The sequence below is a fragment of the Lissotriton helveticus genome, chromosome 5_1, assembly GCF_964261635.1.
Source record: "Lissotriton helveticus chromosome 5_1, aLisHel1.1, whole genome shotgun sequence".
Taxonomy (NCBI): domain Eukaryota; kingdom Metazoa; phylum Chordata; class Amphibia; order Caudata; family Salamandridae; genus Lissotriton; species Lissotriton helveticus.
In genome coordinates this window covers 1,784,208,141-1,784,225,033 of record NC_136065.1, presented here as the reverse complement: position 1 = coordinate 1,784,225,033, position 16,893 = coordinate 1,784,208,141, and the positions used below count along the sequence as shown (strand labels likewise).

General features: G+C 46.6%; 1 protein-coding gene across 6 annotated transcripts in view; it reads left to right on the top strand.

Annotated features, from left to right (window-relative positions):
* TANC2 (tetratricopeptide repeat, ankyrin repeat and coiled-coil containing 2) overlaps positions 1-16,893 on the top strand; it is a 2,511,073-nt gene that overhangs the window by 1,279,554 nt on the left and 1,214,626 nt on the right. For 5 of the 6 annotated variants that reach the window (XM_078645079.1, XM_078645083.1, XM_078645078.1 and 2 more), the window contains one exon: positions 4,850-4,966. The exons of the other annotated variant lie outside the window; for it this stretch is intronic. In XM_078645079.1, the coding sequence (XP_078501205.1) occupies positions 4,850-4,966 (117 nt within the window). The remainder of the gene's footprint in view (positions 1-4,849; positions 4,967-16,893) is intronic. 6 annotated transcript variants of the gene reach the window in all.

Genomic DNA, 16,893 nt, shown 5'->3' with positions numbered 1-16,893 from the left:
TATTGACATTATAAATTACAATCACTTTTATTTAAGTATTAATTATTTAAAAAAATTAAAAACCATTGTTATTTGTAATATCAATACATCTAAGTCATGTAAATACAAAACATGTTGCATTACAAATGCTATAGGTGTCACATTTGCGAAAGTTATAACTATTGGCATTGTAAATGACAAAGCTATTAATTTAGCTATTTTCAAAAACAAAACATAAATAAAAAAATTGTCATTTACAAGACCAATAGCTCAAACTTTCCTAATGCGAGACCTATTGCATTGCAAATGCTTGTTCTTTTTGTGCAGTCACACAAAGATGTCCACAGACCAACGAATACCCGACAGAGAAGTATATAGCCCTCACTGTGTAGTCATCCCTGCGAACAACCTGCACAGGCGTACACAACACAACTCTAAGAATAACCTGCACTGGTGAACTGAGTCCTATGAACAACATGCACTGATTTACGCAGCCCTGCAAAAACACAGCATATACAACAATCCCTACGCAGAACTGCAAAGACTACACAGCCCGACCAGTAATCTGCAGACGTACATCGCTCTTGCCATGAAACCATCCATGTGAACAGCCTGCAGAGTGGGGTGCACAGGCCCCTCACCTTGCAAACAACGATTAGGCTGCTCCCATCCTTCACACACAGCCTGCCAGTGAAAAAACCAGGGCTACGTCATATCTTTGAATTAGCCCAGTTTTTATCTGCTGCACTATCAGCATCCCATAGTGAAAGATGTCACTCTGTTGTACAGAAAATCCCAACCCTGTACACCCCATGATTACATGTCCTGGGCAGAGAGGATGGTTCGGGGGTTTCAGTGCGCATCCTGGCCGCAAGGTCCTGCTCTTCGTAGAGCCAAAACTCTCAATAGTTTGGGGTTTCGGTTCGCATCCTGGCTGCTAGGTCCTGCTCTTCGTAAAGCCAAAACTCTGTTTTACACGGATGACGCTCTGGATTTCAGGTTTTTCCAGGCAATGGTGACAAAAGCTGCACCCCCATCCACTAGTAGCCATAATACACAGTTGCCCTGCTAGGAAATTGGGGTGTAGCTACAGCACGCCTGAGCCAGTGATGCAGTCCATGCTCCTTCTAAACCATCTTTGGAAAAAAGCATTGGCCAAGCCAATACTCTTGTATGGGCAAGAGCTACTGACTGTGGCTGCTGTGCAGCATGACTGAAAGTAAAGACCAAAAAAGCACTGTGCTCGCCATGTTATAGACTTTTTTGCTGTACTTTCTGCGGCAATACTGTACAATTTGGCTAAACAAAACATCGACAAAACCAAAAGCTGTTCCGTCACCGAGACCTGTTGGCTTTGCCAATGCTTGTTAAAAGTTGTTCTGCTACATTTTGTACAAAACATTTTAAATGGCTGTGATTTGAGTGAATCTTTTGTTGGTGATTTTTCATTGTTTGCGTCACAAATAATGCTGCACTGCACAGCACTACTGAAAGTCTGGTATTTAAAAACGTAACAATTAAACGCCCAGAGAACATTTTAACTTTAAAAAGGTTATTGCAAGCATATAGCAATAGCCTTAGGTGGTGGTGCATGTGTGTTTTATTTCTTTAACTTCTGTGGCATGTGCTTGCAATAAACATTTTTTTATTAATCATATCAGCAGCTTGCCAAGGCCAGACCTATTAGCCAGCGGGCTCGTTTTTAGGTCTCGGCTAGAAACGCGCGAAGCGCGTTCTCGCCAGAAAAACTATAGCTGTCGGCTCAGCCAACAACGAGTGGAAAGTGGATACAAGACCTGGCCACGCGCAGCACTTTGCCATAGGATTACGTTGCGCGCGTGAACTTCTGCTGTTTTCAGCAATGCAGAAAGAATCGGATCACGTCGCGCGCCTCGGGAAGAGTTCACGTGAAAGACTTTGGAATGCAGGGGGAGCCTGCAGAGGGGCGCGCGGCGCCGATAAACAGGCTGGCTTTGCCTCCTCCGTTTGGCCGCTGTCCGAGTCTTTGTTCCCGCATAGGCTAAAAATATGTGTTTAGCATAGTGTGCTGCCTGACTTGTATTTTGTTGTTTTTGTCACTGCATCCAGAAGTTTGATATGCCTCCTCCCGCCCGCTGTCCATGTCCTCGTTCCGGCCCCCTGTCCGTGTCTTTGTTCACGCGCGCCCCCCGCCCGCTGGTTGTGCCGTCGTTCCCGGCCGATGTCCGTGTCTTTGTTCCCGCATAGGCGAAAAATATGTGTTTAGCATAGTGTGCCGCCTGACTTGTATTTTGCTGTTTCTGTCACTGCATCCAAAAGTTTGATACAAAGAGTAACATCATACCTACAGCAAGTCAGGACTTTTGGCTTTGTCAAAGGTTGTAGTTGCATAAGATAGATAGGCAGGAATTATGGCTTGTATATAATATTGGAAAAGCTTCCACTTAAAGCCATGGTGACACCACGACAACGGGTATTAAATTCTGAGAAATAAAATAGGGCAATCAGATGTAGGCAATATCAATCCACAATAGGCATTCGTTCTTCAAACGCCACCACGGCTGCAGGTGAAGGCTTAAAAAACAGCATGGGTCAACCTACGTAATAGTTTGAGGACAGCACTGTGGAGCAGCGGGGTTGCTTCACACATCAGTGGGCAGACACGCATGCTGGCTAGGGGTGCGCTCATTGTTGTTCTTAGTGGCCGAAGGTGCCCTCAGTGTTGTTATTATTAGCGTTTCATTTGTACACTGCGGCCATACATGAACGCTAGCCGGTTATTAGCGAAGTTACTGTTTGTTAAACATTGCGGTAGTCTCAGCAGAAATGCTTGTTGTTTCCCTTGCCTCGGCCTGCATTTTGAGACAGTTTGGTTCTTCTTCATCCAGTTCTTTAACACAAGCGCAGCAGTTCTTCTTCCTCCATTAAAGTGCCCAGTGCAGATGTATTTTCTGAGGCTCACATCTTCTGCCGTGGATTTATGAGTGAGAATCATGGAAGAATGGCAGCGTGCCACTTTTAATAAAAAATGTAAACTATTTCCTGCCTTGGGAGCGACTTAACTACACCCTGTTACAGTGTGGAACTTTTACACCCACCTCCTTTCTTGTATGAACGGGTTGACTGAGTTTTAATTGCTTAATAGCTGAAACTAAGGGTATACGAGGCTTCTACACATTACACACTGATGTCTGTCGACCTCACGTTTTTGGATTACATGGTTTTAAAGGGATAATGTTCAAGTTTGTCAACATTCATATGTACCATGCATATAATGCCGCACATATGTCCTGGTTTTAGCTGTGAAAGTCTGTGTGTGCATATTTATATATTAGCTGAAAGTTTTAAAAAGTGATGTTGTGGATCTCTCCTACAATTACCTACTAACTTTACATTTATGAACAACTTTACAAATTCCCTAAATAAACATTGTGTTTGCGAACTGGAATTTGCCATTCTGCTCTGCGATGGGTGCTGCTGTATTCAGAGACCTGGGTTTGCGACACGAGGAATTCCGTTACTGGGAGGAATGCATTGATGCTTTATTAAAGGGGTTGCTGCAAGGCAGTGCGGGTTGCAGTACACCCGTGGGGGCCTCAGTACACCCGTCGATCTCAGTCCAAGGCCTGGACAACCTTGGTCGGAGTCAGGCGCCGTCTTCTCTGGCAGGGCAGAATCTTGCTCCCTATCCACAAACTCGCCTTGAGCACCCGAACAATGGGACAGTCTCCCCCCACACTCCATCCCTCGCCCCACACTCCATCCCTCGCCCCACACTCCATCCCTCGCCCCACACTCCATCCCTCACCCCACACTCCATCCCTCGCCCCACACTCCATCCCTCGCCCCACACTCCATCCCTCGCCCCACACTCCATCCCTCGCCCCACACTCCATCCCTCGCCCCACACTCCATCCCTCGCCCCACACTCCATCCCTCGCCCCACACTCCATCCCTCGCCCCACACTCCATCCCTCGCCCACCCTCTATCTCTCTCTCGGCCTCCCTCTATCTCTCTCTCGGCCTCCCTTTATCTCTCTCTCGCCCTCCCTCTATCTCTCTCTCGCCCTCCCTCTATCTCTCTTTCACCCTCCCTCTATCTATCTATCTATCGCCCTCACTATCTATCCTATCACCACAGCATCACTCAGGGGCACCATAACATCACTATGCGCTACCAAAATGCTTATAACTACAACAGTAACTTACAATATTATTATAATCTAATATTATTGCCAACATTGCTTAATATTTTGCAACAGCTATCATCTTGCAAATCATCGTTATACACCAATACAGACTTTGCTAAAAATATAATGCAACACATTGTCATATACAATGCCAATAACTCAAACTTTAATGCTGCGAGACCTATTGCATTGCAAATGCTTGTTTGCTATTGTTTTTTTTAATTAGTTAGTAAGGAGCCCTGTTAAAACATTAATGTAAAACAAAAGTATTCAAGAAAGAAACAGCATGAAGCTCGGTTTCTGATGCATTATAAACACGTCCATAGTCCTTTTAGTAACATGCAACATTCACTTCTCAGAACCTTATTCCTGAAAAAGAGGAAATGTTGCCAATGTGTTGGAAAGGGAAGCCATTATTTGTCTGACGACTAAAATATTTTGACGGGGCTGCCTGAGAATGCCCCCAATAAAATATCCCAGTCTGCTGCCGCAGCTTTTCGGCTGGCTCCCATTCAGGATAAGAATGCAGATATACATTTTTCTTGTCCAAAGCATACTCGTAACCTGATCTTAGCCTGACAGTGTCGTTAGCTAAATGCTTCCAGCTGTTGCTCGTTGTTCTCTTTATTCACAACCCTTCTCTTTCTCTCTGCCCCTCCTCCCTCCCTCTGTCCGTCTTTGTCCCTGTCTCATCATCTTAGTTCCCCTGAGGAAAGCAAAGTTTGTCGAGAGCCCCCGGATTCCCGAGTCTGAACTGGGCTCGCCAATACTAACCTCGGCACAGAAACTGGACGACGACGATGATGCCTACTGCCCTGGTAAGAATGCATGCTGCTGCAGTGACTGTTGTAGGAGAGGCCCCGTGAGGCGTTCGCAGTGGGCACGAGTCCTCTGTGCCTCGTTCTGCCCACGCTCTGACGGGAGCAGGCGGTGTGCTACTCTGTTGCGCTTGGACTTTGTTAGGTGCAGGGGTGAGCTCTTTGTCTGTCCACAGCTGCCACCCTTGCATAAAATGCAAGGAGGCTAAGTTGGTTATATTCGTTAGTGGCAGGGCCAACATAGTTGTGAAATGACTGGTCTGTAGATGAGGTATGGTCAGTTGTTAACATTTTGTGTTTTATTTACACTGAACACAGGTTTATTAATTTCGTTTTCTTATTGAACTAGCATCACATATTCTCTGGAGGCCTTTCGGATTGTGCATGTCATAATCATATCTAGAAAAAGAAAACGCCTTAATTTCTCTTGACTTGAAAGACTTAGCACTTTTTTTTACTATAGAAATGTAATATGCAAATCCAAATACCCATATTACAGTTCAGTACAGTTTAAGCTTCAAGAACACTTACTTTTGGGTCACTGGATGGTTAAATTCCACACATGCCTAAATGCAACATGATTCTATGCACTGGCCTCTCTGGAGAGGTGTTCAACATCTTCAAAGAGGATGTGTATCACAGAAGCTCTTTGGTAAGAGGGCGTTGCTGACATGTTAAAAATCCCAAATAGCATACAAAGTAGTAGATTTTCAATTATATACAGGTATTACTGCCATGCAGGCAAGGGGTGGGCTGTTAATTTGCTCAGCATGGGTTGATTAAACTATGGAAGATGAAGGTCTGCTTATCTGGAGTAGGCATGGACATTTTCCTAGTCCACTTCAGAGGAGTATTAGAACTAGTTGGTTTTGTATAGTATTGGGGAGGTACTCAGGTGCTACCTTGGAGCACCATGGCAGAGGGTAACAAACAAATCAGCAGGAACAAGGCACCCCAGCAAGTAGGAAAGTGGGGTGCTTTGTTACCCAGCGGACCTTGGGATGCCAGACGCTCGTCATATGAGTGAATGAGGGTATGACTCAATGCAAGCATGACACATGCCTCCTGGCTGAGGTCTAAAGGTCCACGATAAAGCCAGTCTGTTGCAGGATTGAGCCTCAAACCTAGTAAGGGGGTCCCTTACACTGGTAGAGAAAAGTTGATACATTATGTTGTTATGACTTGATAAGACTGATGATTAATAATGACCTGCAGCTTTCTTTATCCAGATAGCGACTCCGTGTGTTTTTGAGGGACTTAATTGATGGGTGGATGGGAGGAATGGGCAGAGTGGCAAGAGTGATCAGGGTATAGGGAAAACCCAGTCCGGCAACTCAGCAACAGGCCTAGGAGGGTGCAGAGAAGTACCGTGTCTGAAGGCCCATGCCCAAGACAGAAGAGGAAAGATGGCCACAGTTTAAGGCCTGGTTGTTTATAGTGACTGGAGTGGGGCGCGGGCAATGAGAAAATACTGTCCGTTTATTGGGCAGCAACCTATAAATGGGCCTATTTGCCAGGGTACCACAAACCCATATGGCAGGGGGCACTAACTACGCAACCCTTAGTATTTGCAGAGACCCACTCACACTGGAGGCAAGGCGCCACAGCATGTTGGGACAGACGAGAGCAGAGTCATAATTGCACTCTAGTGGAGGGGAACAAACAGATTATACAAACAGGGAACCTACAGAGAGTAGGTTTAAGGAGGCTTCGTGACCCAGCGGGCCTTGGGATGCGGGATGGCGGGATCCTCCTCAGGAGGGGCTCAATGTAAGCATGGCACTTGCCGCCCAGCCAAGGTCAAACAGACCATCATAGGGCTAGTCGGTTGCAAGATTAATCCTCGAACATGTGGAGACTCTTAACCCTAACACTGTGGAAATGTGACGCATTATGTTGTTATAACTTGATAAGACCTTCTGGCATGACTGACAAGGTTATACATATGTGCAGAACATAGGAACCCTCAATGCCAGTGATGCCCCAAACTGCAAGACATTTCACAATAGCATGCATGTTGGAAGACGAACAAGATTTCTACTCAAGTTGTACAAGTACCCACAATCTGTGCACTCACCTCCACGCCAGCTTCTCCCAAGCTCTCCAGTTGCAGTCAGCCTGGTGGAATTACATGTGTGTCCTGATTTTTTTTCTAAGAAAAGTAAGCCGTGGGTGGCTGTGAGCGCTCATTTGCAGTTCAGTAGTCACTCTTTTTACTCTGGCGCACTATTTCACTAGGTTTAGTAATTTAATCAGGATGAAACTTTTAAAAATCAATCCTCATAAAGCCTCCCAACTCCTCTGTCTTGCTTACTGCTGCCTTGTCAAGCTGTCTCTTGACAAATCATTGCAGTACTTCGGATATTGTCTACGCATTTCTCCTGAATTTCTCATGCTCTCTTGGTGGAGGTCAAAGAGTGCAACTATCAGCTGGGCGAACCCCAAAATTATTCCCGTTCACTTTGATCCACTGCCAGCGAGAGGGTACAAGGTGTTATATAACTGTACACACCGTGCCATGGGATGCCAATGACGAACAATGCTGCAAGAAGATAAAAACCAATGCCAACCATGTGACGAAGAACACTTTCATATTTTAGGAACCTTTTACAGCGGCAAAGAATGAAAATGAGCGGATGCTTATAACTTTATTTCTGCGTAACCATAAAAGTAGACAATAAATAACAAGCAATCTATATACACTGTACCCCAGTATTAACAAGTAGTCATATCAAACAGCTTGTTTGAGTCCATAACCGGCTACAATCACTATTCACTTAGAGCACAATCCATTACAGATAATATTCTCTGTGAATTAGAGTTCAAAATCATGATAAAAAGTTTACACAAACAGTTAAGACCTTTAAAAAAAACTTTGATCCTATTAGCAGCAATGGTGGCCCTCCTTTTTGCCCACATCAGGCCCAGGAATTTGGCAGTGGCACACATGTACACCGATGAAGTGTCCATGTGTAAAATTCTTAAAGCTACACGGTAGCTAGCAGTGCCTAAATGCCTACAGACTGGTTCAATCCAAGCAGACGGAACTTACATACAAAGGGCAAACAAATAACATGTGTAATGGTCTCTTTTTGTCCTTCACTGAGTGTGTAGCCCACTCTGTCACCACCCTTCCATTTCACATTGAATGCATTTACAGGGAGCGTGCCCACTCTAAATTGATGGTAGAACTTTCTATCAAGCGGGACAGTTATTAGATCCCAGTACTGCTCACACCTGTGGCCAAAGTTAAAATTCTAAAATTCACTCTAAGTGAGGCATTCCTGACTCTCTCCTCTTCTTTCTGCAGGACAGAGGCCCAATAATATTTTTTCATTACATCTTATGATGGAATTGTTTCTGTCTCTGGGTGCAGGCCAAGCTCTCCAAGGCCAATCACGTCCAATAACTGCTTTACAGAGATCAACCAAGGTATGATTTGTCCAACCTAATCAACTCAGCCAATGCCGTTGCATAATGTGCTAGCTCCGGGGTTACCCAAATCCTGCACCAATCTAATAAAATACTCAGCTGAGCCTTCAGGGTTAACTTTTTAATATCCAAATCCATAAGTAGGGGCAGCAGCTGGGTACTCAATGGGAGCACAGCCAGTTCTCTAGCAAATTTGTTCTCGGATTTTGCCAACCCCATTGTGTCTTCACATCCCCACAGCTCAGCCCCATACAATGCAGCCCCCAAAGCCTTAGCTTCATAGATTCTCAAAGCAGGAGAAATGGGCCCAGTGTAACTAGCATGCAGTATTTTTTTTAAATAACATGGTTTATGTTTTAGCGTAGCCACATCAGTCTGTTTACCCAGGATAAGTTAGGTGTAAGGCTAATCCCTAGGTTTGAAAAGGATTCACCCTTTTGCAAAACAATCAATACCTAGGAATAACTGTCCCTACAAGCCCCGCTTTACACAGATGTCGCTAAAGCTTGCCAGAAGTTTTTGGCGGCCACTCAATGTTTTTGAAATTAGCAGAGAGTCATTCCTAAACAACACTTTACCATTCTCCAAACTTGGAGCATCAGCCCTGACATTTAAAATATGATGTGCCAGGACATTCACATATAATAGAGTAAATAATGTAGGAGCCAGGACACATCCCTGACGGACGCCCTTCAGTACTGTAATTTGTTCAGTCTTTTGTCCCTGGGAGCCCCACCGTACAGTGGTAAAGTTATTTTCTTGTAATCTGACCTGCAGAGATAGCATGTCAGAGGGGACACCCATTTTTCCTAAAGTCGCCCAGAGCTTGCCTCGTGGTATAAGATCAAAAGCCAATTTTAGATCGACAAAGGCGACATAAAGGTCACCCATACCGGTCAGGATTGTCTTCCAGCAAAACGAATAACTTAGTCGATCGTTAAGGTCTTAGGTCTGAACCCTGCCTGCAGATGGCTTATTATGTCATTACTATCCACCTAGTGGATAATTTTGGTCAGGAACATACGGCAAAAAACCTTCTGTAGGCAATCAATTAAATTGGCCTGTAATTAGCATGCAAGCTCTTGCCCCCTTTTTTTATAAATCGGCACCACCTCCGCACCCTGCCACCACCTCCGCACCCGGAATAAGGGCTCCCATAGCTATCTCATTCACTGTGACCAATATATATTGGGCCCTCACATTTGTATCATGCAAGAAAACATCTACAGGCACACTATCAGGGCCATCCTCTCTCCCAGAAAAAAAGGTTGCCAGCGAGTTTAGGACATCCTGCATACAGAAAGGTGGATTTAGAAATTGGGCCTCTTCCTGGTTTAAAGATGAAAAATGGAAAAACCATTCCTCTGGCTGAACAAAATTCTGAGGCTCCATCCCAGAAGTGTGCTGCCCTCTTACCACTAGTCTCCAAAACAGGGAATCATCTTTTGATGCACAGGACTCCAATAAGTCCCACTTATTGCATTGTCTCAGTATTTTTCAGCTTTAGCCAACACTGCTTATATGATTTCCTAGAAGATTATTTGTAAATCTTGTATGTAAATGTCAGAAGCCATTCATGAAAGTATTTGTATTTGTATTTGTGGTATACTTATAGAGCGCAGACCTGTCACCCAAAGGGCATCCTGGCGCTTCGAACCGTAAGCCAGCAGAATACAGCAGCTTAGCCTGACCTTGGGAAGAGATACGTTTTTAGGGCTTTCCTAAAGGCTAGGAGGTCCTCAAGATTCCTCAGAGATATCGGCATGGAATTCCAGAGCTTGGCCGCCGCTACTCTAAAGGATCGACCACCCATCCTCACTCTCTGGAAGCGCGGAACTACAAGTAGCCTTGAAGAAGAGGAGCGTAAGGCTCGGGATGTAAGGTACCAGGCGAACATCTTCCGCAAAGAGACCGGGCCAAGACCATGAATAGCCCTGAACACGATGCAAGCTGCTTTGTAATGCACGCGTAGATGGACCGGCAGCCAATGGAGTTCCTGTAGCGCTGCCGTGGATGAACTGTAGTAAGGGCGGGAGAGGGCGAGTTTGGCCGCTATGTTTTGCACCCTTTGTAGCTTACCCAGGAGTGTTATCGGGGCCTCCAGAAGTAGTCGGTTACAGTAGTCGAGACGACTTAAGATGGTACTCCGTACTACTTCTGGTCTGGCTTGCTCAGGAAGAAGGGCAAGACTTTGCGCAGCATGCGGATCAGCATCATGCACGTCGAGATGACCTTGTTTACGTGCAGATCTAACTGTAAGTTGGGCCCAAAGCTGACACCCAAGTTGCGCGCTGATTGTGCAGCTGACACCGTCTCAGAAAAAGACGGGGGCCAAAAGTCGTCCGGGAGAATCCGAGGGATTCGATCATTGGAACAATATAGGACCTCTGTCTTAGTCCCATTAAACTGCAGCGAGTTCAATCGGAGCCATTCCGCTGTGGCCTGCATGCAGCGATGGAAAGTTTCCAAAGGGACTGCATCCTGTCCCTCCAGAGAAAAGACCAGCTGTGTATCATCCGCATAGTTGAATGCGGAGATCCCAAATGATGTAATAAGCTGGACCAGAGGGCGGAGGTAGATATTAAAGAGTATAGGGCTGATGGCAGAGCCCTGAGGTACTCCTTGTCCTACTCTCCGCTCCTCTGAACTGAAAGGAGGGAGCGATACCCGTTGCTGACGATTGTCCAAATAGGAAATCAGCCAGTCCCTGGCCTTGTCTTTAACCCCGCATTCTTCCAGCCTCATAATCCAGGTGGGATGGCTGACCGTGTCGAACGCGGCCGACATGTCGAGCAGCACCAAAAAGGCTGCCCGACCACTGTCGACTCGCGTCCGTAGATTGTCCAACACGGTCACTAGCGCTGATTCCGTCCCATGAGCTGGACGGAAACCAAATTGCCTTTCATCCAGCCAGATGTTCCCTTCTAAAAAGCCAGACAGAGTGCGGGTAACCAGTTTTTCCATGATTTTAACGGGAAAGGGGAGCAGGGAAATTGGCCGGTAGTTGGAAAGACAGGCAGGGTCGAGCGTGGGTTTTTTTAAGAGCGGGGAGACCACTGCCTTCTTCCAGCAGTCTGGTACAGTCCCTGATTCAAACGACTGGCAGCAGATAGAGTGCAGAGGCTGAATGAGTTCCTCCTGAAACACCCTCCAGAATTTTGGAGGGAGAGGGTCGAGAGGCGAGCCGGATGAAATCGAGAGTGCCAGACTGCCAAACTCCTCCAAAGAAGGGAGAGGAAAGCTATTCAGCTGGGGTCGACTGGGCTCTATCCCCGGAGCTCCCAAGCTGAATGCCTGGGCCTCTGGTCGGGGTCGACTGGAAGGCGAGGCCGGAGCTTCCAAACAGAGGTCAGAGCCCCTCTGCAGGGGTCGACTGGCCCTCGCCTCCGGAGTTCCCGACCCAGTGGGGATGGAAAAGCTATTCAGCTGGGGTCGACTGGACTCGATCGCCGGAGCTTCCAAGCTGAATGAATGGGCCTCTGGTCGGGGTCGACTGGAAGGCGAGGCCGGAGCTTCCAAACAGAGGTCAGAGCCACTCTGCAGGGGTCGACTGGCCATCGCCTCCGGAGTTCCCGAGCCAATGGTAAGATTAACTGGGTCCTGTAGGCCCTCCAGAATGTTGCAGATTTTCTCCTCAAAGGCAACAGCAAGCGAGTTACACAGAGCTTGCGATGTAGGTACGATGTTAGTCGCACACACAGGGTGCGCGAGGTCCCTAACAATCTTAAAAAGGGCCTGTGCCTTGTTTGGGGCCTGATTCAGGAAGGATTCAAAATAAGCCGCCTTAGCTATCTTGATTTGTGCCTTGTATTTTTGTAAGGCGGACCGGAACACGGCCTTCTCCGAGTCTAAGTACCGTTTCCTCCACGCTCTTTCAGCGCGTTTACAGCCAAGTTTAAGCTGGCGTAGTTCACTCGTGTACCAAGGACTAGCACGGTTCACCCTCCCTCGGGACATCCGGAGGGGTGCCAGTTTATCCAGTGATCTCGTGATGGACTGGCTGAAGAGAGTATAGCTCTCCTCAGCTGAACCGCCAAGCTTGAAGTCCTTACCTAGAATACTCGGTAGTGGGGAGATGTTAAGTATTCGGGACCAAGGTCTCCCTAACTTGGCCTGAGGTAGTCCAGCTTCCCGCACGGTGTGGTCCTCTAAACAAAGAGAGAACATAATCAGGGAGTGGTCTGTCCAAAACTGGCACTTAATCTCATTCATAGATACCCATTGTGGATCCGCAAATATTAGGTCCAGGGTGTGACCCTTCCGGTGCGTGGTGTCGTTCACCAGCTGTTCCAGGCTAATGTCTTTACAGGCTTGACTAAGGGAGGAGAACGCCTTATCCAATGGGCCGCCAGCCCACAGATTAAAATCTCCAAGAATCAATAACTTGGAGTGAGAGCTGGAGAGCTCATAGATCAGATCAATAAGGAGCGAGACTGAAGAGGCCGGTCCTGGAGGTCGATAGCATAGGACACCCGAACAAAGTGTCAGCTCCTGCTTTTTGACCGAAAAGCCCATCAGTTCAAAGCCTGGCACCTCTCGAATCTTCAGCTGGGAGAGGGTCAGCGAGTCTTTGAAAATAAACCCGATACCTCCTCCTCGATTGAGCGTGCGCGGGATATGACTAATTTTATAGCCAGCGGGGCAGGCAAGGCCCAGCTCAACCTCACAGTCTTCCCGAGTCCACGTTTCTGTGAGGAAGAGGACATCGAGATTTTCTGAGTCAATAAGGAAGGCGATCTCCGTGTGGTGCTTGCAGAGAGATCTGACATTAAGCAACCCACAGGAGATTTGCCTATTGGTTGATGCCTGGGCACTAGCTGGATGCCTTGACGGGTTCGGACTGGGTCTGAGTCTAAACAGCTCAGCCCGGGAATAGGATATGCGAAGTAGGCCGGAGGGGCCAGAGGTAGCGGCCCTAAGCGCGTCCGTTGCGCGAACGGGCGCAAACGGGCTTACCTCTGGCGCACCTCTGGCGCACCTCCGGCGCGCCTACGACGCGCCCGCTGCGCGTCTGTCTGTCCATCCTAAAATACTAATTACGCTGAGCGGAGGACCGCCTACTAGCCTCTTGCCTTACGCAAGATGGCCGCGGAGTACCTCACCTCACTGCCCAACCCAAGATGTCGGACCCGACTAAGTCTTCCTGATCCCCGCCGAGTGCGAGGAAGTGTGTTATTATACTGCAGGTATGCCTCGCAAGTTTCCCCGGCCTATGGACGCCGACACGAATATTGGAGGAGTAATTATTTCCGGCCAAGAGGGAGAAAGTAATTCGCTGGGTGTGGAATAAGGACAAAGTAACTATTTTCCACTGGTAAAATCCCAGGAAAAAAATCCCTGCGTTTACTTGTGCTTAACAGTTACAGCAAGGGCACAGCACAAACTGATGGGAACCCCAGTGAAATTAGGTGATGGGCCATTAAACTTTCATGGAGTTTGCCACCTGAAAGAGGTACCAAGGTATTGGGCTGAGTGAGTGCTTGCTAAGCGAGAGTACCTTTCATTAAGTGACCTACGGTACGATATCATAGACTACGAGCTTTCCACAGGGTGGAAAGCATGTGTTAAGTGGTCTGGTGTGTTGAGCTCTCTCCTCCTTCTGCTGCTGTGTGCTCTGTCTTGAGTTCGACGTGCTGGCTGTAACATTATTTAGGGAGCGCTATCAATTTGCTTTGCAAGCTTTCAGAGAGTCAAACATGGTTGAGGAATTGCAGGACTTCCTAAGAGCCCTGCCTCTAATCTGGGACATCTTCCTGGAGCTTGCTTCCACCCCTGACCCAGACTTCACCATATTTTGTTTTGCCTTTGTTTCCTCCACAAGCATATGATGACATGGTAGTCTTTAGCTTTGTTCATCTTCCTTATCTCTCCCTCCCGCCATGCTGCCAAATCTTCCTCCTTGAATGATACTTCATTTCCGTGTGCCAAGAATCAATTGTCCTTCCTCTTAAGTCACTGTTAGTCCCCTAAGAGGGATGAATGGGCTTTCAGGTCAACCTTAGGTGTGTCTTTTATTTGAATTATTTATTTTGAGGTTTGTCCTATGGTTAATGTCCTCTTTGTCACGTTAGTAATGTTCTCTTGTGTATTGAGCAGATGTTCTGTCAGATGAGATAAACTAACTAATTTCCGATCTCTCCATTTTTACCTTGGTGTTTTCTTTGCAAGAACGAAAATCTTTGAGGTTGCTCTGTATATTTTTATATATCTGTCTCTGGGATGGCTATTGTTGCGTTCTCTGTAGTGTGATGTCAAAACTGTACCAGTTGCGAATAGGAGACGATTTGGGTATTTTTATTATTTCGAATTTTCTGAACTCCTTAGGGAGAAAAAGTCTGAAATTTTTAGAACCAGGCCTTTTTCCAAATTCTCATTCTTGCATACCAGCAGTACATTACTAGCGTCAGCCTAGTGGAATCCGCTGACGACTGTTGCCAACGACCTAATTACTGTTCTGGCGAGAACATTTTAAAATATTCTAGTAATCATCCACCTGTGGGTCATCTCTATGTCAGGGAGGGAAGTTCATAGTTGTTGGTGCTTGCTACTTTACACTTCATGACAAAACTTTGGGTTGCATGGAAAAGTACTTTTGTTTCTTAAAATTGTAATCATGACACCCTGTACAGTGACCGAAAATTGTCCCTGGTGTCCTTCCCCTTCATTTTTAATTATGTATTGCCCATATGTTCTACTATGGTGTTTTTTGTCACAGTTCTTTGTAGCATTTACTAATGCCTGCAGGATCCAGCACCTGTATATCCAAGCAATGAACTTGAACCATACTAACGTTTTGATATGTTCATGTTACTGTTATGTAACGTTATTTAAATTTAATATAGCGCAAGACACACCTAGGGGCATCTTGGCGCTGTAGCGGATAATAAGTATAGAAAGAGGGGAGGAATTTAAAATAGATGGGCTTTAAGTAATTTACTGAATTTACAATAGTTCGTACAAATGTGAACGTGAAATGGCAGCTTGTTCCAATAATAGGGGGTAATGTAAGAGAAAGCTTTTTTCCAAGCAACGAGTCTGAAGAAAGCCTGGGATACATAATAAGGCTTTATCATGTGATCTTAAGCTTCTTCTTGGTCTGTTGTACGGTTTAATTTTTTGTCGTTTTGGAGATATAATGACCCTTTGCCTGAAGTACATTGTAAGTAAGGCAGCAGATCTTAAAACAGCACTTTTTTTTCACTGTCAACCAGTGCAACTCCTTCAGCAACGGGCCGTAGAGATGCCCGGAAGGCAATTGAGAACAAGCCTGGCTGCAGTTTTTTAGACTACCTGTATATGGCTACCAGCGTCTCATTTGCTGTCGCCAAGAAAGTGTTGCCATAGTCTAGCCTACTTATTTCTAGGGCTTGTAGTAGAGCCCTTCTGCCCGATGTTGGAAGGTAGGGATACGCAGAAGATGCATGTTGTGATAGCATTCTCCTGAGGTGGTCAAGATGTGCTCTTTGATCATTAGTTTGGTCGATTTTCTTACCAAGATTCTTAACTGATTTGTTGGGCATAGATGTTAACCCCAGTTAGTGGGGCCACCATTCATCTGTCCAGATAGTGGAGGCCTTTCCTAGCAGCATAATCTCCGTCTTGTCTACATTCAGTTGGAGACAACAACCCAGAGCTCGTTTGCCACAAGCGGTATCTGTAGATCCTTTAAACTGAAGGGAGAGAATGTTGCAATTGTCTGGTGTTGGTGCTACGCCCCTTGTTTAGATTGGAAGGTTCATTCTAATTTCAGTGTTATGCCCTCATTCTGAACTTTGTTGTTCTCTTCCTTCCTTTCGGTTTTGTTTGGTGTTTTGAGTTACTGGAGATTGAGGGACAAAAATGTTATTTGTGATGTTCTACACAGTATAACCCTAACTCTAATGCTTTACAATAGAGGGCTACATTTGCTTAGTCATAAGAATTGAGATCCCTTTTTTTTTTTAGGTCTCGCCTGGTGCCGCAGCGTGAAAGCTCTGTCACCAGCGAGTTCTATTGTCAGCGACTTGCCTCGGAAGTGGGACAGACCGGGGCACACGCAGGGCTTTTGGTGATTGGGGTCTGTGGACGCTCTTGTGAAGACTCGCTTGCATTTAATGGATCAGATGTGTACGCCGCGTTAATTAGGCTAGAGGCGGGAGTTAACTTTTAAACACGCGCATACACTCACCAGCCGCGCGACACGCACCTGCCGCCCCCAGCCAGTGCACGCATACTCGATCATCAAGAACAAACGCACACACCAGCCCACACGGTACAACCAAGCCCCACTCACCGGGCTCTTTTGAGGCTGCTACAGGCTCCATCTCAGGACTCCCCTGGTGTCATTTCCTCCGCCTCCATTGACGTAGCACACGCAGGGCTTCCCTCACTCATGGGAACCCCGCACATGCATCAACAGCCTCAGCCGCCACTTCTGAGCCAGGGCTTCTCCTTACTTCTGCCGCCACCGCGGGCTCTCCCTCAGGCATGGGAGCCCCGCGTCACCACTTCTCCTC